This window comes from Pelmatolapia mariae, linkage group LG1 (genome assembly GCF_036321145.2).
Source record: "Pelmatolapia mariae isolate MD_Pm_ZW linkage group LG1, Pm_UMD_F_2, whole genome shotgun sequence".
NCBI lineage: Eukaryota > Metazoa > Chordata > Actinopteri > Cichliformes > Cichlidae > Pelmatolapia > Pelmatolapia mariae.
Window position 1 is genome coordinate 33391697 of NC_086227.1, and position 26400 is coordinate 33418096.

General features: G+C 38.1%; 1 protein-coding gene across 2 annotated transcripts in view; it reads right to left on the minus strand.

The window, feature by feature from the left end:
• Positions 1-1534: 1534 nt before the first annotated feature.
• Positions 1535-26400, minus strand: part of LOC134631232 (thrombospondin type-1 domain-containing protein 4-like) — a 45043-nt gene continuing 20177 nt past the window's right edge. Inside the window, exons 1-12 of one of the 2 annotated variants that reach the window (XM_063479380.1) lie at positions 21880-22085; positions 10690-10894; positions 7976-8151; positions 7694-7790; positions 7340-7531; positions 6807-6936; positions 6174-6378; positions 5780-5953; positions 4884-5057; positions 4586-4765; positions 3356-3500; positions 1535-3170 (exon numbers count right to left, since the gene is read on the minus strand). In XM_063479380.1, coding sequence (XP_063335450.1) covers positions 3028-3170; positions 3356-3500; positions 4586-4765; positions 4884-5057; positions 5780-5953; positions 6174-6378; positions 6807-6936; positions 7340-7531; positions 7694-7790; positions 7976-8151; positions 10690-10894; positions 21880-21951 — 1893 coding nt within the window. In that variant the 5' untranslated portion in view covers positions 21952-22085 and the 3' untranslated portion in view covers positions 1535-3027. Of the gene's footprint in view, positions 3171-3355; positions 3501-4585; positions 4766-4883; positions 5058-5779; positions 5954-6173; positions 6379-6806; positions 6937-7339; positions 7532-7693; positions 7791-7975; positions 8152-10689; positions 10895-21879; positions 22086-26400 lie in introns of those variants that run through there. The other variant, XM_063479371.1, reaches the window with a different exon arrangement.

The window sequence follows — 26400 nt, forward strand, 5'->3', positions numbered from 1 at the left end:
TATAACTACTACTGTGCCATTTACAGTTTATATGTGTGTCTATGTGTATTAAATATCTGTAAGTTTATATGTTAATGGAGTTATACAACCAAATACATGTAACAAATTGTAAGAAAGGATTTATGATAGGGTGGGGCATGAACAAAAAGAAAAAGTGGGGATTATTTACTGAAGGAGCTGGGATTAAAAGAAAGTATAAATAAATAATAAATATTGTTTTTTCTTTATATTTTGTTGTATTATTTTAAAATGTTCAAAATAAAGTCATACATTATGTTACAGTACTGTACAGTCTGGTAAAATTGTATTACGTATTTGTTTGTCTTATCAAATTTTTAAACCTGAGGTCATTATTATCTTGTCAACTGTATTTGTCAGCAGCTCCCCTATGATACTATGCACTGGTTAAGCAAAGATTTAATCCCTGCATCATGGTCTATATATGAAATAATTTAATTATAGTTTTTTCAAAGAAGTTAAATGGGTTTCTGCTCTTTATTTAAGAAGTTTGTAGTCTGACACGCAGCACTTGGTTAAGAATTCACCCGGAAGAGATTGTGGAGACCAGTATTCTGTATGGCAGTTTGGAGGATATAATGAAGTTTCACTGTGGGCTCTGTATTCATGCCCCATAGTCTAAGACACCTACTGACGGCCAATGTGCAAGATGTAGGAGGTTACCCTGAGGTTAGAACAGAACACAATTCTATGGTTGTCCGCATCACAACATGTAGTCAGTAAATATTCCTCTAACAGCCAGTGTCTCAAGACAGTAGAGGATGAAAGCACTTTTCTGTTCCTGGAATTTTGATGTGTCATCAATAATAGAGAAAAGATTGGTGCAGAAGTGAGAGGGGAATAAAAAGGGGTCAAGCTGCAGGAAGAAGTTCATGATGAGGGCAGGAGTGAGGGGAAGATTAAATGATGTTTGAGCTCTGAATACAGATGGTTTCATCCTGCGGTGGTGATTTTTGCACACTTCCACAATTTCGACAGCTAAATACAGAAACGCTGTTGCTCCACTAGAGTTACTTAATGCGTACTAGCAGAAGAAAAATGCTGTGAACCAGGGCTAAGTCAGTGGATATATTAATGGCTCATATTGTGAGCAATAATTTGCTTCACTAGTTTTATTTACAGTAATACAATAAATACAGATTAGATGGCAAAGTGAAATGTCATTAGTTTAAACCTGTTAATCTTTTCAATCAACCAGAAACAAAACAAAAACACTTTTGCAAGTTCAATGCTTATGCTTAAGGTCAATGTTTTAAAGTGTTACTATCTTCATAGGAAAGACTATAAGTAATCACTGCGTGCATTGCTCCCTCTCCATCACTCCAGGATCTACCACAATTTCTGTGTTGATTATATTTGTTGGGAGTGAAGAGCTCAGGCTCTACATGCCAAACTCTAACTGCTGCAAAAAAAAGAATGCACAATGTGATGTGAAACTGATTCACAAGGAAAAGCTGCTGAAAAGTCTACTGCCTATTAGAGAAAATTTCCTCAAGAAAATTAACATCGGAATAGCTGGGATCTAAAATAAAGCAAATACAGATGTTTTATTAGTTGCAGTCATATATTGAATACTTAATTCAGTTGTTTCATGATTGAATTAAGATTAAAATTAAAAATCATGCCATCATGTTGGCACTTCAAAATAGTTATTTCTCTGATAGAGGAAAATATCTGCAAAATATCAGATGGATACAGTACTTATGAATCAGAGGTAAGTTAATCTTTCTTGGAGGGAAACAATAATAGCTTTTACAACAAGAGCTGAGCATTTCAGAGGTACTGTGTGCACTTTAGTACAAAACTGAAAATGGCTGTTTTATGGTAGAAAAAGATTGGTCACTAATAAGGATTTACTATAAATGCAAACCGGATGTATGTATCACCATATCAAGAACTGTAAAACACTGAAATGATTTATCTTTAGAGTCAAATGTAAATAATATATTACAGATAATTCAGTATATATTTTTTTTCATAGGAATTACACAGTGTGGAATGATCATATCCCACTAGAAATAAAGAAATATGTACAGTTAGTTTCAACTCTCCAAAAATGCAAAAGGGTTTCTGATTATCTGCTTCTGTCATCCAGCAGGCTGTGAATTGCCTACACTGAGTTCAAAGTTGTGACTAGTTTAAAGGCAACAAACGTTTTATCACCACAGCTAAAAAGAGGCCACGGGTGGTTCATGTAACAACAGGGAACCACACAAATAAATAAAGAGGGAGATTTTTCTTTCTCTTCAGTTACTAGGAGTGTTGGGCTGTCCAAGAAGCCTGAAAAACATTATTTATCATTCACATTGTCATACATACATTTATACATACATATTACATAGGCTGCTTTTGGACCTCGTAGCTGTGTAGGGAGAAAAAGACATGGTTTGCCAGAAAACAGATATATGCAATCGGCAGCAGGGAAGGTGCACAGTATTTGTTTTTCAGGAAAAGGTGGTGATCTGCTACTGTCGGCAGTTTGGTGAGGTTACATATCTTTGGTCAGCAGTGGATGTGAAATAACTGATAACATGTGCGATTACATTAACTGCCATAAATCTGAGTTCTGCTGTGTAACCATACATGGTCCATGTTACACAGTCAGCTTGTGCTCTCCTCTTCATAAGTAATCCACAAGAGCCATTGTCAGTAAACAGTACCTGCAAACTGTTCCCACTGAAGCAAAGAAGAGGGATTCTTTGAATAAGACACAGATCAAATCCTTTAAGTGTTTTAGATTCTCCACTTTGATACTGATGCCTCTCACCCCAGCTGACATCTGCAGTGAGTGGATTCTTGGCACACACCATTTTTCCCTCATAACAGCTGTCTTCAAATAAACCAACAAAAATGTCCCTTCTTCACTTTCCACAGTTGGCAAAAACAACAAGTGCCTATTTTAGGCAAGGTCCAGCCAGTCTATTCTTCCCAGCTGCCACAGGACCAGAGGGCCTCCAGGGGGTACTGACTCTGGACCACCATGGAGCGGAGTGACCCTGGTAGAGAGCGCTAGCTTTGTCGGCGATAGGTCGACTGTTTGTGGGCCACCCGGGAACATGAAGCACAGCATGTTGTCTTGTAGTAATCATACACGCAGAGGCGAGCCTGGACCACCACATTGCAGTTGAAGTATTTGTCTCTGCAGTTCTCATCTGAATACAAAATAAGAGTTGACAACAATATAATATAATTCAATAAAGATATGGCAGTGGAGCCACAGAGTTTCAGGGAAACTGGGAGGACATTCCCTTTATTATGCTCACAATGTGTTTCTAAGGATGCCAAAAATCATCAATAAATATTCATTCAGGTCAGTGGTAAAAAAAAGTTGACTGACCTATCTGAGGTATGCAGGGCTCTGGGTTGCAGTCCTCCTTCTCTTCTGGTTTCAACTGCACATCGCAGCCCTCACTGGACAGCATGTCATCAGACAGACAGCGCACCTCTCTCACACGGAAACCTCCTTCACATGTTTTGGAGCACTTGAAGAGCAAGAGTCAGTGACAGTAATCATTCTCATATGCTTGCCCTAAAGTCAGTGAGGATATCACAGCGAATATTCTAAACATTACAATCAAAATTTGATAAATTATTTTAATTAAATTTCTAATAGGGAAAATGGGATATCTGGTTTTGAGGTGTCAGATGTAAAAAGGTGATGCTAGGCACCAATCCGAGTTTAGTGGGCTGCTTGGGTACTGTCAGTTAAATCTGACCAGTCAAAATCCTGAAAAGAAAGGTTCAAGGGAAATTGTGCTATTGATGTACTTTAATTAGTATTAATTAAACTTTACATTTATTTAATGTCAAAAACACCAGGACACATTTTAGAGGGTTTAAATACAACTGTTACATATTAAATGGTAACAAAAATGGTACATAGCAAATAAAGATTTATAACCTACTTATTTATAAGTATTTATATAACCTAAAATTTAGGTTATAAATTTATAAGCCAAATTTATAACCTAAATTTATAACCTACTTATTACCTATTAATCAGAAGACTCATCAGCTAGCTCTCACAGAAAGTTAGCTCTCGGAATGGGAAAGGGGCTATAACCTGCAATCTTTTTAATGAACAGCAGGGAGCGACTCCTCTGCTTTAAAAAGACAGATAGTATAAAAGCCAAGAGAAAATAATTTATAAACTCAAAAAAAATCCTGATGAGTTTGCAATCTCACGGGCAAGTTTCAAGAAATTTTAATAAGGCTTGACGTTCATTACTATTTAGAGTAAAATAAATGACAAAAATAGGACTGGCTTTAGAGCAGGGCTATGTGTGATTGGCAAGTCGCTGCTATTGGCTATGAAGTCTCCACAGAGTCAGATCTACCAGTTGTGATATGCGGTTAAAAAAGTACCTAAGGCTTTAAAACAAAGTGCCCACAAACCAATGAGTGACATCACAGTGCCTACACCACTTTTATGTACAACTCAAGCAACCATCTACAATAGATTTAAAGTGATTTCTTCAGCAAGAACTATCCAAATTATCAGTCGTTTTAAGCACTGTGAGGATTCTAAGCATCTAAACTGTGATAGAGGGTTTTATGTCTTACTCACAGCACTCCAGTCAGTGTGGTACCACTTTGCTCCACAGGCCTTGAGGCTACAGCTCTGCTGGCTGAGAGGTTTGTCCAGGGATGAGCACTCATACGGTGGCATGACAGTGAATCCTTCATTTGACTTCATCAAACACACCACTGACCTCTGCTGGGTGCCGGTGCCACACTCTGCAGAGCACTATGTTCAGTTAAACACAAAATCAAGAAAGAAAAACCCATGTGACATGTTAATGTAAAGTCCTACATATTTGACAACTTCCCCGTAAGTACAGTGTAACCTCCAGTTGCGCTCATACCTGGCTCCAGGGTCCTGTGAACCACTCAATTCGATTCTCACAGGGACCGTTGTTGCAGACCTGAGAGTCTGCGGGCCGTTCGCTGCCACATCCTTCCAGAGGGAGACTGCTGATTTGGTTGGTCAGGCAGAGAACTCCCCGTGTCCGTACACCCATGCCACATTCAGCTGAGCACTGTGGAGCAAAAAGTATTAGAGTTCAGGTCAAATTAATCAAGCCAATAAGAAAGTCTTTATGTTTTTATTTTTGCACAAAGTAGAAACATAGGGTGAAAAATACATTAAATAGAAAGCACGCAAGTCAAATGTGTGCAAAGGTGGTATGAGTTTGTGAGGAGGAAATAGAGAACCTAATTGTGCCCACTTTGAAACTTCATATCTTAGCTGGCTTTGTAGTTTGTATGTTTCAAATCTAGAGGAATCTAGGCAATGTTGCAAAATTAAAGTCATTCACTTTCCTCTTTTAGTCCTATTGTATTGCCATAGTTAAATGGTATCATCACTGTAAAACAAAAAACACGTGCCCGGTTCTATTGGATTCTCATGTCATCCACTGAGGTCTTCCTTTCCCTGCAAGAACTTAATATTTGTTCATGGCTAATCTGTTCTGCTGCTTACAAAAGTCATGCAATGTAACCTGAAAGCAGGAATAGCCTAAAGCACAGCCTATGATCACGGTCTTTATTGATTTTATTTTCTCATAGTTTTCCTCATAGGCATGAAAGTTTCTATCTGACCTTAGTTGTATGTTTCCCTGCCAAAATCATCAAAAGGTATCTATATCAGCTGGCCATCAAGAATAGCTACTTGAGTGATGAAGACAGACCTTCTGTATACAAAGACTAGCTCTGTTATTAGAAATGAATGAAAGTTACTGTGTCTCCTGCTGACACTTACCCTGTTGCCCCACTCAGTGTAGAACCAGCTCTTGGCACAAGCTCCCATATCACAGTTCTCCACATCATTGGGCCGCAGATTCATGTTGCACTCCTCATCAGGAACAAAGTCGCCCACATTGCTGACACAGTGTACCTCTCGTGACCTCTGACCCAGCCCACATGGCGCAGAGCACTATGAAGATACATACTACATGGATAGTGTTGTACTATGGAGGTATGTATAGCTAAGGAGACTGTACCATTTTCTTTTCACGAGTGTGCTTATTTGCTCAATTTAGATATAAGATATAAGAGTAGAGAACAGGAGTACAGATTCAAGATAACTTTCATAACTTCAGGGTCAGTTCAGAAAAGTCTTGTAAGTTAAATTAAGTCTGACTGCTGCCACTCACAGAAGTCCACTCTGAGCGAATCTGCCACTCACTGCAGATCTTTAGCTGGCAGGTACTGGCAGTTTCAGGCCGCTCCAGGTGTCGACAGCGGCTCGTGTGGACATTGAGGGTGCGGTTGGCGTAAACCTGGCGACACAAGACCTGCCGATGCTGCATGCCCAGACCGCAAGTTTTGCTGCACTCTGACCATTCTCCAATATCCCAGCTATTAAATAAAATGAAAAGCATTAGTGTCCAAAATGCGACATTCATTTGTTGTATTTTCTGTGATTTGTTCTTTAGGGACAGAAACTGTACAGATATAAGAGGATGTAAAAAACTTGGTTCACCTGCAAATCATCAATTTCTATATTTTAAAACAACAGTTTAAAAAAATTGTATTAATATTTCCACATGGATGGTAAAATTTAAAATACATTCTTCCTCGTCATCTCTCAGTGTGATCTGAAATGCCTAGATAGAAAATTTGCTTAATGGATCGAGCCTTGGGGTGATATTTACAGCTTATAAAGCTATTAAGGCTTCATTGCGTACATGCATACTATTAAGTCAACTTGCATGTAGAATAAAAAACACTTTTTAAATTTAGATATCTGCAATTTGCACTCTAGAAACAGAGGAGAAATTTCTCACAATGCTGGGCAGGGCTGCAAGTTGCAGGCCTCTTCCTGTGGACTTGGTCGGCTGCTGCTGTCACACAAAGAGTCCGATACCTGGACCTGAGTCAGCCGGTTGACACAGTGAAAGATGGAATATCTGAAACCTAAAAAGTGGAAATTTAGGCACTAACTCCTGAAACAAATTTTGATTGTTGTATCTACCGTATGGGAAAATCTTTTGTGCAATTAAAAGTTCAGTAAAGTCATATTTTACTAAATGTCATAAAGACAAAATGATTAATGTTTTAGCAATGCAACTTTTGAGTTTTGACTTTAGGTATAGTTTAACGTGCACATGGGGACACATAATTTTTACACAATTGATAACTGGATGTAACATAATTTTAATGCCATATAAATGCAGACTTGCATCACAAATAAATATATATACACATCAAAAAAACTGTAAAACCTCAAGCAAACTTTTTTTCACTGTTTTGTTATTTTATTACTCTCTCTATAACTAAAAAGAAAAAAAAATGCTCAACATAAACTTCTTTAACTGACCTTTACCACAGGAAGCACTGCACTCTGTAGCACCAGTCAGTTTCCAGTTGTATTCTCTCTCACGTCTGGGTGGCTGTACGGAGGGTACCTGGTTTTCAGTAGGAGGAGGCGAATACCTTCCACTGCCAGCTGAATTAAAGTTTTCCTGATGATTCTGCTGGTCGTATCCATCCTGTCCATTCACAGCATTCCCTAAGATGTGAAGTGTCATCAATTTGATATACTCTATGGATAGATATAGCTAGCTATATATAGGCCTGCAACGAACACGCACTTATTAATATATCTAAAAGTTATTTTCTCCACTGGTTGTTTGCTTGGTCGTTTGTACACAGTAGGAGGGGTCGTATTTACCTTCTGGTCTGTGGCTTGGTTGCTGAGGGCTCACGAGCTTCTCAGATGGGAGAATGTACTCATAGTGAACACCAGGATTTGGCTGCTGGAAGATCATCTGAGTGAAAGTAGATAAGACTTAGACAACAATTTCAAAACAGAACTGTAAGCCTTTCAACATTTGCACTTTCAAAATTTTACGCTGTTTCTCAGGTCAGCAAAAAATAAAAAATAAATTTAAAAAAAACAAGGAGACCCACCACCGTAACTTTCTTGGGGTTCAAGCTGATTATTTTTACTCACATAAACGTCCAGAATCTCATTTGTGGGGCCTTCAGCGAGAAAGGATTCCCCAGCTGTGCTACTGATTTCATTGGGTCGGCGGTAGGTGAACATGGTCCCTGCACCCTCATACTTTCCTGGCCGGTCAATTGCCCAGTTTCCATTAATGATTGATCGCCCTGATCGGCTTCGCAAAGCTGGTAGACACAGAGAGACTGACAATCAAGACTGACAAAGACATGAGAAAAACATGTAACAAAAAAGCTCTTCTATATAATTATTGTTTAATATAAAACTATTTGGCATAATGGGATCTGTATTCTTTTTAAAAGTGGTTCAAACCCAAAAAGGTAATTACAGTAGCTAACTGAATAAAAGCTCTCACATGCACTTTCAGAGCAATGTCTTTTTCAAATGTGACAATCTGTTTGTGCTGGCAAATCTTTCATGCAAATCCTGTAACAAAATCTCCCAAGAGGTTTTTCCACTGATTTCATGGATTAAATACAAAAGGGCCATTAGAAAGACATTAGAAGTGTAACATTAGACAGGCTTGTAAAAGAGTGTTTGGACAACTAAAAGCACTATTAGAGATGCAGAGCATAGAACAAAGGCCTATTGAAGGGAAAATCAGGGACGTGATGAGGATATAGTTGATGGCTCCTGCCTGATTCTAGTCTCGTTTGCATTTTAAAACATATGTTGCTCTCTGGAACTGTGTAATCTTTTTATCAATTCAATGCATAACACTTTCAGATCATTCCTCTTTATTTTATCTTTATAAATGTGCCACAGATTTTTAAACTGAAAACATATCCACTTAGAACACACACGTTTTTTTCTTGCTATGTGTGAATGAAGAATGAAGAGTTTGTAAATGCTGTATAAGGTGCAGCAAAGTTTTTCATATAAATACTAGTATTTTTTTTGTCTGTACATAACTCTGTGTACTTGTGTATATAAATGGTCAGTTCAAATTAAAGAAAGCTGAGCATACTTGGCATCTAAGTAGCTGGGGTTTGAAAGGCAGCCACTGAATTCGTCGTCTTAATGTTTCCAGTTTTTTTATTTTTTTTATTGAGTGGTGAAATTCCGCACTTTAATTAAAAAAGATTGTGAGTCCTGAAGGGTAAGATCCTCTAATGAAAGCATGTTTATGCACTTTCCTCAGGGAAAGCAGTTGCGGGTGGGTGGATGGGGGGGGGGGGGGGGGGGGGGGGGGGGGGGGGCAGGACTGCTCTCCTCTTCCTCTAAACCCAATGCTGAGTCAGGGCAAGGTTCTCATTAAACAATGTCTGAGATTCCAACAGTCATTTCTGAATAAATAAGCCAGTTCTGCCCGACTGTAGCACCTCAGTAAAAAGTCCAAATATCTATAAAGTGTGGGTCACTCAAAGGCTCCACTAAACAACGGTAAGACAGCAGTGGGTGGTGATACAGGCAAAGAAATCCTAAAAAGAAAAATGCTGTTTAATAAAACAAATGTAACAAACAGCTGCTACCTGCACAGGCTTATTTAGTGCTAATGTAACAAACATTTCTCACATTCATCATTTAATGATTTCTTTTCATGACTTTCTTTTCACTGGTGTCATACATGTAACACTACACATGGCAGATGGAGGTTTTCTGACGTATGTTCTGAGCTGCTGAAAGCAGAACTCTGCAGCAAACTGTGACTAATGAAACTGTAAACCAGGATGGAAACTAAAATGCTCTATTTGCTGCGAGACAGCTAAATTAGCAGTTACCAACGACAAGCACTCTTAGAGGCCTCTTATTTAAAGTATATGGCCAACATTCAAGCATTTCTATACTGTTCACACACTTTTAGCAACTAATACCTAAAACCTCTTTTCTCAAGCAAACTAGCAGATGTCAAAATATTATTATAGTATGACTGATGTGCTGCTAAGAAACGATCTCTGTTACTTTTTTTCCAAACATAATTCATTTAGCTGTCACATATGCAATGAAATATAATGTGATGTGAACGGAAAAGTTTTTATATTTGGCATCTGCGTTTAAATAAAGAATATGCCCAGCACAGCATGGCAGAGAGTAAAGACTGACTAGGAGTAAGCACTATGGAGGGAGGCGGGGCTTTTAGATTACAGGTCATTCAGGGCCACTGTAGTCAAAAGAACATTGTTATTTCCTTCTACAGTAATTTAACTCTCTTTGGCTCTATTAGGAGAGTACACATCTCCACAATTCCACAAAGCCAGAGGAGGAGATACCAGCTGTAAGACTGTACAGAACATCAGGCTTCAGTGACAACAGGTATGGCACTGAAAGAACATGAAAGGAAGATAGAGTGGAGGGGAGTTACAACGCGACTTCAGGCACAACTGTGGTCAGGCTAATGCAGCTTAAAACACAGAGTGTATTAGTTGATATAGAGCATGGCTGAGATCCACTGAAGATTATGACTGATCTTGACTGCCTGAACGAATGCTGAACTAATAAAGAGTAACAAAAAAGTGGGAAAAAAGGGTGTAATTTTAATTTAGGTGCCTTAAATTACTTGTTAGTGCTCATAATGAAAACAGTGAAATGCTAAAGCAGTTCTGTTGGCTAAAATGCTAAACTTATACATTCACCCAGCTGCAATATAGCAGCTAGAATAAAATTAAGGAAACCAGCCATGAGCAAGAAGGCTAAACTGCACTAACTGGCTATTCTTCGTCAGTACAGCCACAGCACAGTACCCTGTGAGTATGTTTACCACCCACCTAGGTAGTTTCTGCTCTTCACCATCTCAGTAACATTGATCTTGGTGGCTCCTTCTGGGATCTCCACTATCTTGTGGTAGCCGATCTTGGATAAACTATGTTTGAACACTCCTGAAACCAGCCTACAGGTTGTGTTGTCACCTCCACACACGCCACACTTGTCCACCACCCTTCCTGATCCGAGATACTCATCGCATCCTAGACTCTGTGGGACAGAGAGAAAAGTAATAAGGAGGTAATGAGATATAGTGATAATCTTTACTTAGTGAAACAGCAGTAAAGTGTGCTAATCATGCTAGTATATAAAACATTTTTAGTGAAAAAAATAGGAATAACAGAGATTATGTAGAATAAACACAGATCATATAGATCAAAAATCTGCTAAATAAACACAATTAAGTAATTTACTTAACTATAACATAAGAAAGGCTAATTAGCATGATCATCGTTACTTTCCAGAAGGCATCGTTTTGGAATGACAGCCTCTGAATTGATGGCAAATTTCCTCTCGACAGTGTGAGGTTTCTTCATCACACTGGTGGCAATAAATTACAGGATACTTGGTCACAGTAAAAATAGAACAGTTAACATCAGCAATCCATAAATTGAGTCAAACCGGCAGTAAAAGTCTGTCACTGTGCAAACAGGTGGCCCAGAAGTCAAAACTGGTTGCAGTGCGCTACCATACAGTCAGACATGCTAAGCTTTAGCTCTCACAGCATAAGCTTAAGTCCAGTACAACCACATTTACCAACATAACGGTAGGGAAAGAAATTGTGACACAAAACAGCCACCTTCAAAACTCTAAATCAGATTACAACTTTCACCCGGCGTTAATGTAAATTCACAGATGCAGCTGATGCATTCGACTTGCTGTAACTCCAGCATACTCCCCTCAGCATAAAAAACTGTTAAATATAACCCTCAACAAAGAAGACCGATACTGGTCGATTTCACTGCACCATTTCACATATGTTCCTGTAGTGAAATGATCTAAACAAAAATAAAGGAAGTATATAAGAAAAAAATAGGATCATCCCCATGGATTTTGCAGAACTAGATCACCATAAATCAGGTGCAGAACAGTGAAAAAACAGAAACACAGTGGAAAATGGAGAAACAGGTGGAGAAGGGTATAAGAAAGTGATGAAAAGAGAGAGAACGGAGAGGTGGAAGAAGAAATAGTGGCCATGGGTGGACTAAGGTAGTTGGGGTGAACTCAAAATGAAATTCTTGCTCTCTCCCACCCATAGCAGGCCAGTCAGCTCTTGGCCAAAGCATCAGCTGGGCCAAAGCAAACATGAAATGCCTTCTTCAACACAGGAAATAAGTGATGGGAGAAAAGAACAGCAAACTAAGAGTGCTGAAATTTTTTTAAATAAAACTCCCAAAAGCTTTGGTGGTCAGCATGGAATTATGTTGGAAACTCTGTATGAAAATCACTAAACATAACAGAATAACATTCAGAGAAGCACTGTTGCACTTTATGATCTCACTTTACAGATCGACGAATACAGAGCAATTCAAAAGCTACAGTCTGGCTATAACGAAATGCATAATATATGGTAAAACACATCTGAGGACATTTAAACTGGCTACAGTACAGCATATCTACCATGGAAAACAAATTAAAATGGATTCAAGTAGGGCTGTCTGTTTAAATGACTACCAATGAATGAATATCTCCTCTGCATCTCCATTTTCACCGTAAATCCCTTCAAACTAAAACAACACCATTATAGAAGCGAGGCAGCATTTGCCTGAAAAAGGGAAAAAAGTTCCTCTCATAAAACAGATGCTGACATGGTGAGAGGTTATCTGTGGACGTTTGGATGGGAAAATGTTTAAACCAAAACATGTTAATGTAGGAGTGGAGAATTTATTGACTTAAAATCTGAATAGTTAGTGTAATATATTGTGACTGTGGATGTAAAAACAACCAGGATTTTCATTCTTCTGATATGAGGAAGGGCCAAGAGATTCTACACTCTGTACACATATTAGAAAGGTAAGGAAATTCTCGATATCGATATCTCGATTAAAATCAAGTTTTAGTCTTGTAAGTTGTACAAAGCACTAACATTGCTCTGCATATTTTTCTGACAAACGTGAGTCCAATGATGTGAAGACGGTGACATTTTAATACATCTATAACATCTATATATCACTAGCTGCTACAAGTTAAACTCAAACAGAAATCTCAGTGTGGCTGTTAAAAAAAAAGAGACAACTTTTAAACCTCACCCCAGTTTCTGAGAACACGTCAATGTTTTTTTCGCCTTCTCTCTGTGGGTGGTTTGTGCCATCTGTTGAGGAAAACCACCCTGTTTTTAGTGGAACTGTAACAGGATTTTGAAAATGTCGCTAAAGCCCACCTTCATCTGGAAATGGTTACATGTGTCAGGACAGTGGAGTCGACCTTAAGTTAACTCATGAACACTGAAAACAGCATCATCTTAAAGCAGATCCTGATGATATTTTCCCACGCAATGCAGCTGGGTTAAAGTCATCATATTGCAGAGTTTTCTGTAACAAACTGAATTCTACACAGTTTTGCCAAAGGCACTTGTCACTGGAGATATCGTCTACTCCCAAAAAACACAACAAGACATTTAGAATTAGACACAGACATCCTGAGAAGTGAGCCTGAGAGGTTAGTCTCTTTCTTATTGAACAGCAAGTCTGTCCTTAGTGGCCTATATTTCAATGATGACAGTACTTCTCGCCGTAGTTTTAATATTTGAATACTAAAAAACAGGAGAGCAGAGACCTCAGGACCCGCTGCTTAGTGTTGTGGTCTTGACTGAAAATCCTAAAATGAACATAAATAAATAATAAAACACTAATAATGAGGTCATGTAAATGCAGAGACATTAACCTCTTGAACCCAATAATCTATTGTACTCCTTTGCTTTAATGCTTTATTGCATAGCCAATACATGTCTTCTTCTTCAGGCCACTCATATATGACACAAAGTAGTATTATTGTTCATATTCCAACTTTATAACTTTGCTGTCATCAGATGATTATTTATGTTTTTAATAGGTCAAGACAATATATATAATTCTATTTGTTATTAGGTCGATTTTGTAGTATAAGTACGTAAAATTGAAACGTTACAGTGTGTAAAATCTCACCACTAGATGTCAGTAGACTGCAGATTGCAGTCACCTAAGTTCTGTTTTCCCCTCTCAATTAAAGTGCATAATCCTAGCTATGGTGGCCTCTGTAGTGCTCTGTTTATCTGTATTGAGGGAAGGCTTTCGATCTGCTGTCAGCTGTCAATGTGTGTTCACGTCTATTTACTTTGGGCAGGCGGTTCAAATTGTTTAAAGAGTCCAATGCTCTTCAATTACACCTTTACCTTTACCTACAACGTTTCTACCTATCTAGTCACATACATAAAGAGCCATTAGGCAGAACAATTCAATTAAATTCAGTTTTAATTATATAGTGCCAAATCACAACAACAACTGCCCTGAGGCACTGTATATTGTAAGGTTAACACCCTATTAACAGGGATAGCTCAGTAGGTAGAGTGGTGGCCCCATGATCGGAAGGTCGGTGGTTTGAATCCACTGAACGGCTACCCTGAGATACCCCTGAGCAAGGTACCGTCCCTACACATTGCTGCCCACTGAGTGAATGGGTTAAATGCAGAGAGGAATTTCCCAATGGAGATCAATAAAGTATACTTTCTTTCTTTCTATAATAATACAACAGTGATGTCCATCTCAGCCGCTGATGGTGGGCAACGTGGCACAAACCAGCACCCCTACCAGTGTATTTTTAATGGATTCATTCCAAGTTAATGAGAATGCATCAATTAATGCATCATTTTGTTGGAAGCCATAATTAACAATGTATATTTATGAGTACAATATACTTTTTTTTATTAAACAAACCCAAAAATGGCTTCCTGTGACTTAAAATATTTCTTAAACAATTATTATATTAATTATCTTATAATTATTGACCTAAAAAATTATCAATTTTAAACATCAACCACGTGATAACAGTGACTGTAGACCACCATAATCAGCTGCTTTTTCTAATATTCCAGTTTATCTAAACTCCCGTCAGTATACAGTACTGTATAGACAGCATACGGGGCCAACAAGGGAGTATGTCCTGATCTATAGTTTAGAGCAGGACATTACTAGATATATATCTTATTTTTGGATGTTTTTTGTACACTGTTTTAATTAACCTAACAACCAGATGACTAAAAATCTGGTGACAGACTAGACTTAAAAAGGTATACATCTATGTCTGTAACTGACTAATCCATACATATTTGCAGAATTTGAGAACCAAAATGAACATTTTGTAAAAACAAACAAAAAAAAAAAAAACCAGAAGCCATTAGTGTAGCTAGATTAAAAATTCTCATTTTTGAACTACAGCAATAAAATTATTTTATGAAGTTAAATGTTTAAAACATTATTTAAAATAATTACAGATAGAACAAATGTCCTGCTATATCCACCAGTAAGCTGCTAAACATTCTAGTCTACAATTTGGCACCAGGATGATAATTTGCAGTGGATCTATCACCACACAGTACTGTAGCTATGTTTTAACAACAACTTCCTTGAAATTAGGATGATAAAAAGAAAAGAAAACCAGTGAATGGATTTGAATTATCTACAGTTTTGGCATAGAAAACCAACATACAAAGTGAGCAAATCTGTACACTGTACTGCAGAGACACATTGTGCACTGTTAATGTAAAATAATGATTATTGAAGTTATAAAGTGTTTAAAAGAGTCAATATGCAAATCTGATGTCACATGTGCTCATATACACTACTCTTTATTGTTATTGTAACTAAAACCTTTACCAAAACATTGCAACTAAATTCTTATAAGTCTCTTAATGAGTTTAACATTATATTAAAAGGATATAAAGGGACAATACAGTAAATGATTAACACAGTACCCATGATCAGTTTGTTGCAACTTTGCTCTTACAGAGGCCACGCAGCTGTAAGGGCAATAAATGTTATGAGGGAGCGAATGAATAAAATATCAGATTTGCGAAGAATGCAAAGAAATGATATTTTCTTCCTAACAGCAGCTGGCATAATTTTACAATTGCCTTGCAATAATACTGCTTTTATCCATGCTGGAGGCCTGGTTTGTGGCTACACATTATGAATATAATCATGAATAAAAAGTTAATGCTCTGAATGATATCATCCTGAAATTAACAACAGTGCTAGATGTAGCTCATCTCTACTGTAGTAAATCAAGTTAGAAATGTCATGGAAAACAGGCACTCCTTGGCAGAGGAACCTCTCAAAGCAGAAAAACACTGTAACTGCTGCAGAAACTAAATCTTTTGTGAGGTTTCGCCAGGCGGGGTTATTTGTGTTTTTGCACTTTGAGAGTTTGCCACATATTAACAGGGATAACAGCTCTTTGTGACACATGTCTGGAGCCTGACAACATATTTAAAGCAATTTAATCCTTGGTTGAAATGATGCTTACTTTTCAACATCATGATTTACTCACATGAAATTAATTCTTGGCATTAACAGGCTCATAGAAGGCAGTGGCCTATATCTTATTTCTTACAAACTACCCGAACTACAAAGCTCCAAGCTTGGGAAAACAAAGGCACCAGTTTCTGCACATTGTCAGATGCTGTTTAGGGTGCTGAGACAGAATCATCTGCAGCTGACAGACACATCCAGTCCTGGGGTGACAGACTGACTTACAGCAGCACATGCTTGCGGCTAGACCACCGAGCTACACTGCAACGTAGCATCCAGATGTGGGCAGCTGCACTATACCAACTAGGATCTAGGAGACTACATGAGGTTTATTGATGTGTTTTCAGTTTTAGGCTCAACATAACACAGTGATTTACATGTTATGCATTGCCAATAGAAATTTGCATATTTCAGCTTCAAAGACTTATTTATTTGTTATGTCCAGATATAAGTAAATTCTGTCCAACTGTCTTACACAGATAGCATGGACACAGCTACTGCAAGTATGATATTTACGTCATTGCTCTAGCTTTCTTCTTTCTGTTTAATGATATGAATGCAGTAAAGCATTTTGACTTCAACAGTACATAAAAGGGTCGGCAGAAAGCACAGACTGAGCAGTTGGCAGCAACTTACAAGAAAAGAAAGCGAAAAAACCTTAAAGTGAGTAAAACTGCAGTTCCTTGAAATACCAGTTGAGACTGGTTTCAAAAGCTAGCATTAAAATAATGATATGACAAATTATTTGTCACACTGTGTAGTCAGGCGATACAAGACCCCTGTGCTCTGTTTTAGTGAGTAAAATTCTAGTGTTTTATTTGTTTTATTTGTACGATACACACGCCTGTAGGACGCACCCACAGTCGATATATGTACTGTGTTATTGTTTTAAACTATAGTGTTAGCTGATAACGGAGAACTCCACTTAAAAATATGCTTCCTCCAGACTTGAAAAAAAAAACATAAAACAAATAAAAAGAAATCAGAGCATCAAAAATCGAGGGTCATAAGCCAGAGGGTGACATAGTGGCTGTATCACATTGTTCTGGGGTTGGTTTTTTTTATGGCAATTTGAGTTTAAAATGACAACTCTCAGGTCTGACTGTCTTACCCTGAATAACTCACATGTTGCTGGGCCAAACTCTGCAGAGAAAAAAAATGTAATGGAGGCGGTTATGAATAAAAGGATGTTTTCTCAGTCTGGAGAGGCTGCGGTGGTTAAGCCCCCCCAAGTCTTAATCCACATGAATCCACATTGGATCCCCACCATAACCTTTTAACCTGTGTTTTGGCAGTTTTTCCCTCAGCTTTCCTATCGACCCCAAAAGAAAAGCAAAATAACAATACTGTGAGACATGAACTGCTGTCTCCTTTTCTCTATTTTCATTATACCAAATATACCAAAGCAATATTACTAACACTTGTGTAAACAAAACTGACAAAAAAGTGGAGGTTTTAACTCTTTAACTGACAATGAATTAGACATCGTGCTTTCCACCAAGATGCTTTTCACAATAAAACTACTCTTACATAAAAATGCATCCTGTGATGGAATTAGTCCAGTACTATAAAACATATTTATGAGCATAAGGTTAAAGGAGCCTGTTTGGTGCACATGTTGGGCATTTCTACAGATTCACACATAGAAAGGTTGTAAAATTCTTTGGAAAATGGCCAATGAAGTGATCATGACTTGGTCAGCTGTGACACTCAAGTTCATCTGGAAATTCAATACAGCCCCGACTTGGCTTCCAGGTTGAGAATACAGAGGCAGTATCATCCCAACGACAAAGAATTTACAGTGGAAGTAATTTCAAGACGTGATGTTGTGTCTGGAAATGACATTATGGATATTGTACAAACATTTCTAGGACCAAAAAACAAAAAATCAGTAAAGATTGATATCAAATATGGTTGGAGGTTTGGTTTAGATTTAAATAAAATACACAAAGCGCACATCAGAGCATAGTAGCATCTGTCCCCCACATGTTAAGATGCTATGGAACTTTAATTGGCTTTAATGAGGAAAGGCCTGCGACACTGCTTTTACCTCAGTCAGCACTTCAAACACATCTGTATCTGTGGAGCTAACATTACTATTGAGCTCTCGCATGACAATCTTAAACATAAACTGACATGACTGAATGATTTACAGTCTTTCCTGTGTAAACAATTTAGTTTAACAACAGAGAAAGAAAATCCTCCTTCACTGTTTTGCAGATCACATTAACCTTAATGCTAATTTCTATATTTAATAATAGACTTTTCAGGAAGTAAATCAACCATATGACCAAAACTTGCAGATTTATTTTAGTTTTAGAAATTTGGTTTATAAAAAAAGAGATGACTTTTCTCTAAGCCAGTCCTCTAAACAATGTTTGCCTTGTTTTTATTTTTGAGTTTCTCCACATGTCTGTGTGTCCTTGGGGTTGTAGTATTTGAGACAAGAATTTAAAGAGACTGAAGGGTAGTCTTTTCTGTGTCCTTTAAAACCCCAAAACAAAAGTGCAAGCTGTTATTGTTTAGCTTATTACCAGCAGAGCCTTAGTTAAGAAGGACAAGGAATATTAATTGCATTAAAATATAAAGCAGCAAGTTACAGTTAAAAAAAAAAAAAGACCCACTCTGATACCTCATACACTGTTTACTATTTCTCCCTGCGGTGACAGCTAGTGCTGGATGCTAGCATATTAATTAAATACCAAAGTTACAAAGGACTGAGTAAACAGACTTCCAGCAAACACTCTTTATCACACAGCTTTGCACAAAAACAAAAACGTCTTCTGTAAAGGTCACCTTATAAGGGAAAGCTAGAGTCTTTTAACACAATATCATGTGTCCAGCTATCAAGCTTATGCAGTATTTAAGACCTCGTTTACAAGTTTCTCCTTTAAAAAAAAAAAAAAAACACTGTGAGCAGCCCATCTTTAAGCTTAATTAAACATTAATTGTACATGGTAGAAAAGAAACAAACTGAGTTTGTCCACTGACTCTAACCCTAATTATTTCAAGATAACAATGATATTCAGTTCTGTTCAATTCAATTACATTTATATAGCACCAAAACACAACAGTTGCCTCAAGGTGCTTTATATTGTAAGGTAAAGACCCTACAGAGAAAACTCCAACAATTATCCCCTAAGAGCAAGCACTTGGCAACAGTGGGAAGGAAAAACTCCTTTTTAACAGGAAGAAACCAGGCTCAGGGAGAGGCAGCCATCTGCCATGACCATTTGGGTTGAGGACTCGTGCAACCAATGTGCCACTGTTTTCATTACAGTTACACAAGTCACCTAGAAAGTGCATGTTCTTAGCAAGTGGTCAATTGCCACTATACATATATATATATATATATACACACCGCAGGTAATTTCAACTGCATTTATACTTTTAATTTAGCCAAACACATTTTGGCTAAATATATAGCTAAATGATTTAAATCTGCCATCACAAATGAAACATATTATGAGAAAAAGAATGATGCAAAAATAGCCTAGAGTCTGTTTATGAGTGTATACATGAAGATGTCACTTTATCAATATCTCAATACTTGCAGATTTGATCAGTTTAGAACTTTTTCTCAGATTTTGCTTCTATCTCGAATATGCTGGTTTGTAGCCATAAATAGAAACCAAAGCTCTAGTGGGGCTTTTTATGATAATCACTCAGCCTTCCACTCTCCAAAACACAGCATGTTTTGAAATCAATAGCAAAAAAAGTTCAACCAAAATGGGCTGACAAGCTGGAATTAAAGTATTTACTGTAACATTGGATAAGCAGTAAGGACAAAACATCTGTGGTTTAAAAAAAATACAAATTGCTTTGCCTTTCTGTTTCTGCCTCTAAAATAAATAAATAAGCAAGTTACCAAAATGTTATTTTTGAACTTACAAGGTTCCACACTTGATTTCAGGCTACTGCATGACAGCACACGAATCTGTAACCTTTTATGTACAGAGAGAGTGGCAAGATGTTTGATCCCAACAGTAAAAAAGAAGCCTCATCCAAACCACAAAATGCCCTCACAGACTATAGAGCAAAGGGCACAGTTACTCTTAACTTCACTAAAGGCATCCATGCTTGTAAAACACTCAGAAATAGAAGTAAATGTGATCAATCTACAGCCATTAAAACATATAGAGTTTCTCCTGACTTCACAGCCCTGATTTAGAAGAACTGTTTCGGAAAGAGAATCACAGACTCTGAACCGCTCCTGCTGAGAACATCCACAAAAAAGACAGAGACTAATCACAGGGGCTGAGCAAACTAAATACTGCCAGAATTTTGCAGTGTGTGCCAGTAAAACGTATATGATATAAACCACAATACTGCTGTAACCATAATACTCTGTTTGGGGGCCTCTGAGACTTCAGGTGGCCTTTAAGAACTCAAAAACTGAATATGAGCTGATTGCTTTGTTGCCTCCATCTGTCAATTACTGTCCCAGTTTAACAAAAATCAGCCTTAAAACATTCATTACGCATTATATATGCTTCACAGTGGGTGCTTAATGTAGCCAGTATATTTTGGGGTTTCCTCAGCAAAACGTTTATCAGACAGTTTTATCAGGATGAAACTGACAATTGTTTTGCAATTATCTGTGAATGGCTTTGTAGCAAGTAAAATCACTGTATTCTACTGTTTTGTCAACATATCTGGTTTACAAAGAAGTCCAAATAAAACTATCTAAAGGAAAACTAAATATATGAATTGAGTTGATTTTAAATGTTGTGTTTGCAAGTAGAGCAGTGGGGTCAGTCTAATATCATACAGATATTCACAGAAAATACAGGCAAATAATAGATATAACAGAGTTATTCCTGCACGAGGCAGTGTCAGCTGTCTTTATCCTGTAGTTATTGAGAATGTAAATGAACATCAAAGGGGTTTTCATCAATTCAGCCACATGCCTTACCCGCTGTTTATGTGCTGATATATTAATGTGTCTATTTAAGCTTGATAGGCATGTAGTTTAAAGTCATATAAAATTTGGAAAGACATCCTCATCAAGCCTGTTGGCACATCATGAGTTTACATTAACACCCGCAGGCATCTCACACTGGCCTCATTAATTCCAGGCAAATACAGGTGATGTAAAACCAGATGAGCTGATGCACAAGTGGTGACAGGCTAATGCAGGATGACAGTCTATCCTTAATAGAGTTTTAAGTACATCTTTATAGTCCCAAGACAGGCCTGACTCACTGAGTCTTCCACTAGGAGGGAAATCTAACTCCACAAGCAGCCAGTGAATGTGCTGTGGAAAAATAAACAGCCCAGAGAGCAAGCAGAGCCACAGTGAGAACAGCAATACTGTAAATACTTCCACTCGGTAGTTGGACCACAAGATCATGGGGCTATAATGACAGTTCAAGTTATGGAGTGACACTGCCCAGTACTAATTGCAACCACAGGAAACTAGATGGAAAGAGGTACCAGGCTTACTTGCAACTAACTCTATGGATTTGGATGTTTTACTCAGATCTCTAATCAATAAAGTAAATAGCATTTCTCATGGTGACAGGCATGAAGCCACATATCAGCAACATATCAGCAACTGTAAAGAGTACAAAACAAACTGAAAAAATGAAGAAATCCCCCTTCTGTCATGGCCAGAGTATCGGTATCAACGAAAATCGCCCCTCTCTACCAGGTTCCCCCAGGACTCAGCAGAGGTGAGGCAGATCCTACCTGTGACCGCAACTTCCCCTGTACACGCATGTGGAGGCAGACGAGCAGCAGAAGAGCCAGTCCTGACAGCATTCTCTCATGTGGGCACAGAAATGTTCAAGCGGTCACTGAGGCGTCCACACGGGTCCAGTGGCTGCTCCCGTCAGCCTCTTCTATAACGCTGTAGCTCTGAGAATGCCAAAAGAACCCTCTCACTATTGAACTGATCTCTATGAGCTCCCCTTGTAAACTGAGCTGGGGGAGGTGCAGCTGGGGGAGGTAAGGGGGACCAGGTTTTGTTTTTTTTTTCTTTTTTAGAGGAGGGAGGGTGAGAGGTAGAAAATGAACTGGAGGGAGAGAGAAGAGAGATGAAAAGGAGGCAGAGTGTAAGAGTGTGGCAGCTACAACTACAGTAAATTGGAAGTTAGAGAGGAAGTTTTGAAGACTTTTTTTCAGTTGGGCAAAAAAGAGAGGAAGGAAATTCTTGAGGGTCTAAAATGAAAGTGTAAGGTAACCTCCAGGGTTATGTGCTACTACAGGTAGGCATGCAATCTTCAAAAGATGCCAAAAAAAGTCAATTACAGAATTACACACTTAAGTAGAAGTTCACCTTCATGTTTGTTGCTAATACTACAATGACACAATGCAGAAAAAAACTTCACCTACAAGTGAAAAAGACCCCATATGAAAAACACATTTTGTTCGCAAACAACAACTCAAAAACAATAAGATTCTTGTGTCCTATTGGAGCCACATTGCAGTGCTGGAAGGATAACTGCTGCAGCCAAGAAGACCTGACTCATCATATGGTTTTCCTATATTGCACCACCATTGTTTCCACAACATTAAATCCTAATTCACCAGGACATTTTGAGGTAAGGAAGACACTCTTCATCATAGTATGTGACAGTTGGTTTTCACATAATATAATATACACAGCCCAAGCACATTGGGGCCGTTGTGGCTGGACCTATCGGAGCACAAAGAGACCCTTGCACACACAGGCCAGAAGTAAGCTTAAGATAATTGAAAACTTTTCTATTTTGAAAAGGCACATGGAAACCATGGAAACATGCTGCTGCAAATGGCTTATTGACTATAAGGTTATACCTCTGATGAGCAAACAAAGGTCAGATACAAAGATCTGTTTAATAACTGTTTAATAACAGAAAGAAAAACTAAACTGATAAAGCCCTTAAATCTTGTGCCCAAAGTTCAGGAAGCTATTTCAAGACTTTATGTTTTAATGTCTAACATATTGTCATTTATGTTGTATTTTGAAAGTGTGTGGGGACTGTAGGGTATAAATAGGTTGTAATTTCTACAAACGACCAGTGTCACTCACTGATTCTTTGTTTTCAAAGATGTTGACAGTAATGTGTATTTGTGAGCCTTGTGATGAATACCATGTGACTACTTTGAAAACATGATATGTTTGCATGAAACGGAATCAGACATTTATTCAAACAATCGTATCGTTGTGTAACACAGCATTTTTTTCTCAATAGAAAAAAAATTGAATTTAGTTCACAGTAAGGTATCACGCACATACCAACATTCACAATTACATTATGACTGCTCCACATGACTTGTATTTTGTCCACTCACATCAAATGTTTAACTGCACAACAATTAAAACTACAGTATATACTGTATATAGTAAAACTCAGTAACGTGAACATTTTCAACAGCCATTAGGTGTGCGCTTTCCGTTCTGTCAGCCAGTTTCTTGTCCACATTATGCGGTGTGTTCTTTTTCTTTTGGTTTTCAGAACAAAGCACTCCAACATGCAGCTGTAGCCAAAAGCCCCTTCTGTTTCTGCTCCACTGTACAACAGTTTTGCTTCCTGTAAATTTCCACCAGGGGCAAGATGAGAAAGAGCATTGTAATATGTTTAGTTATTCTCTACACTGATCACTTGGACTAGTGACACACTTTCCTCAGAAGTGAGAGTCTTTTTAAAGCCTTTCATTGCTTAATAGGAAAGAAATTTAACCAAATACATATATGTAACTTGTTTTAAAAGACTACTGCAATCTCAGGAAATAGGAACAGGCAAAAAACTACACAGGTTTACACAGAAGAACTGAAAATATTTATTTAATAAACTGAATAACTGGACAACAAGACTCGCTTTGTCTTGATACAACTAACTGCAAATTTGAAATGCTTTCAACAGCAGCTCATGCCTAATCTGCTTCCAGTAAAACTATTAGCTACTATGAAGCTTGGAACCTAAAATTTATGTGTGCAGTCACATGTTTTAAGTGAGCTGAACAGCGTGCCAAATATTTGCTTGGTAATGATATGTATTTTGGCAGTATTCTTAATAAATCACACCCTTCCACCTTCTTTTAATATGCTGTTAAACTGTTTCACAGAGCTAGGCACTGAGTGCAAGAAGGAGTACCAAGAAACAAATATCTGCACACCTGCATCTGGCTTCGCTTGTGTTGGAAGTATGTCAGCAAACACACACATGCACAAACACACACACACACAGTATTTTATTGAACCACTCTAACTGTAAACACAGCTACTACTTCCCTAACCTTCCCCTTTAATTAAACCTTATCTTCTCCTTAAAACTGATCGATTTCCAGGCTTTTTTTCACCATAAGGATGGCTTGAGTACTACCTGGGCCACACACATACAGTACATACCATGAACCAACATGTACATCTTGCACAGTAAGCAACCAAGTGACAATAATCTCTCCAGTCAAGCACAGCTGCAGACACATAGGATGGGAATGGCCCCTTTCAGCAGCACATCCGTCATGATGAACATACAGACATCATCTTCTTCTCCCCTGATGTTTCTCTTTCATTACGGAGGCATAGCCCAGAGGTTGGACAGAGCCAGACTGATTCTCCGGTATATCCCAGGATCCTTCCCTCTACAAGTGGGTCAGCTCTGAAGCAAGCTTGGCTTAAGGCACCTGATTCCTCCAGTTTCCAGCCCACACACGCCAGAGTCATGCTCTACTGCAGGTGGGCTCAACATTACTGTATACTGTCAGAGTCCAACAGACACATGCTCATATAACCCTGTATTCAGCTTCTGTTCTTATTCTCTGTCATGTTTTTCTTTTCTTGCCATTTGCTGTTTGGGTGGTATTTAAATCCAAAGTTAAGTAGCCAAAACTTGACAGCAAACATTTTTAGCAAGTGTGTCCTCAGGGACTGTCTACCTGACAGCTGTAATATCTTTGTTACTACTCTGTTACCCTTACATCATTCTTTCCTTGTGCTACTTTAGAGTAGAAAGAAGAATACCTGCAGAAATTCAACCCCTCCAATGATCTTTATAGACCTCTTGTAAACACTTTACACTGATTTTAATTTGGTCAGTAAAAGTCAAGAAAAGGCAGAAAGTAGGAAGGAGAGAAAACATCATCATTTTGGTGCATCTGGGATACATATTAGTCAGCAAGGCCAGACATGTAGGTCCCATGATTGTTCCCTTCAAGCAATGTGTTTGACTGAAGAAGGCAGGTTTGGAGTGGAGGAAGGCAAGTTAATGAATAAAGCAGGTTGAGAAGGGAGTCAGGATGGGAGGGGCAAGGTGTGGCTGAAGTAAGCTGCTGCTTCTATTTGTCTTTGGCCTGTGATGGACAGACTCTGCAGCTGAAGTTATATTCCTGCCACGAGCTGTGCAAAGCCAAGTGTAAAAGTCATGAACGGGAGGTTTGTTCTTCACTAAATACTATAGCAGCCATTGTCAAACATTAGTCCCTCATCTTTGCCTGTGCTGTTTGAATCAGCATGATGGACTACGTGTCCACCTACGTGGCTATCACTGTAGCTTGATGCTATACTGTACATCTACCGTAAATGTCAGAGGTAGTACCTGCATTCATGTTATAGGTTCATCTTCTTTTGACTTGCACAACTCCAACCACTTTTGTGTAATGAAATAAGATTTGATGTGACAGAGTCAAAGTTTACTTTGATTCTTATAGGACTAACCTAATGACATGTTGCCATACTAGATGACAATATCAAATTGTAGTAAATAATATTTCTGCAGATGAACATAGAATATAAAAGAAGAATAATATAATAATTTAAATTCAGTAGGGGGGGGGTGGGGTGGGGGTGGGGGGTTCCCTGTATTTTCTTACAGAGCAATGGGAAGCCTCTGCATGAGCAATCACATTCCAAACAAATACTTTTTTGCTTTGATAATATCAGTATCTTTATCTGAGACAGATGAAGACAAAACAGAAGCTGCAGACGGAGGAATGTAATGTAGCAATGATATATTTTCATAGTTCTTAATTAGACCCTCCCTGTTTACATCATTCAAATGCAACAGCCCAAAGTCTCTAACGAAGGATTCCGTAAACAAACTTCACAACGATATCATTTTTTAAACCAGACTTTAAAATACAACGCCTGAGGAGATATTAAATCAAAACTTTTCACAATATGTTCACATAAACTATCTTTCTAAGGGCCCCTACACACTGTGAGATTTCATCACACTGTGCAACATCGATGATTTAACGCATGCTTAGTGTACTATAATAATACCT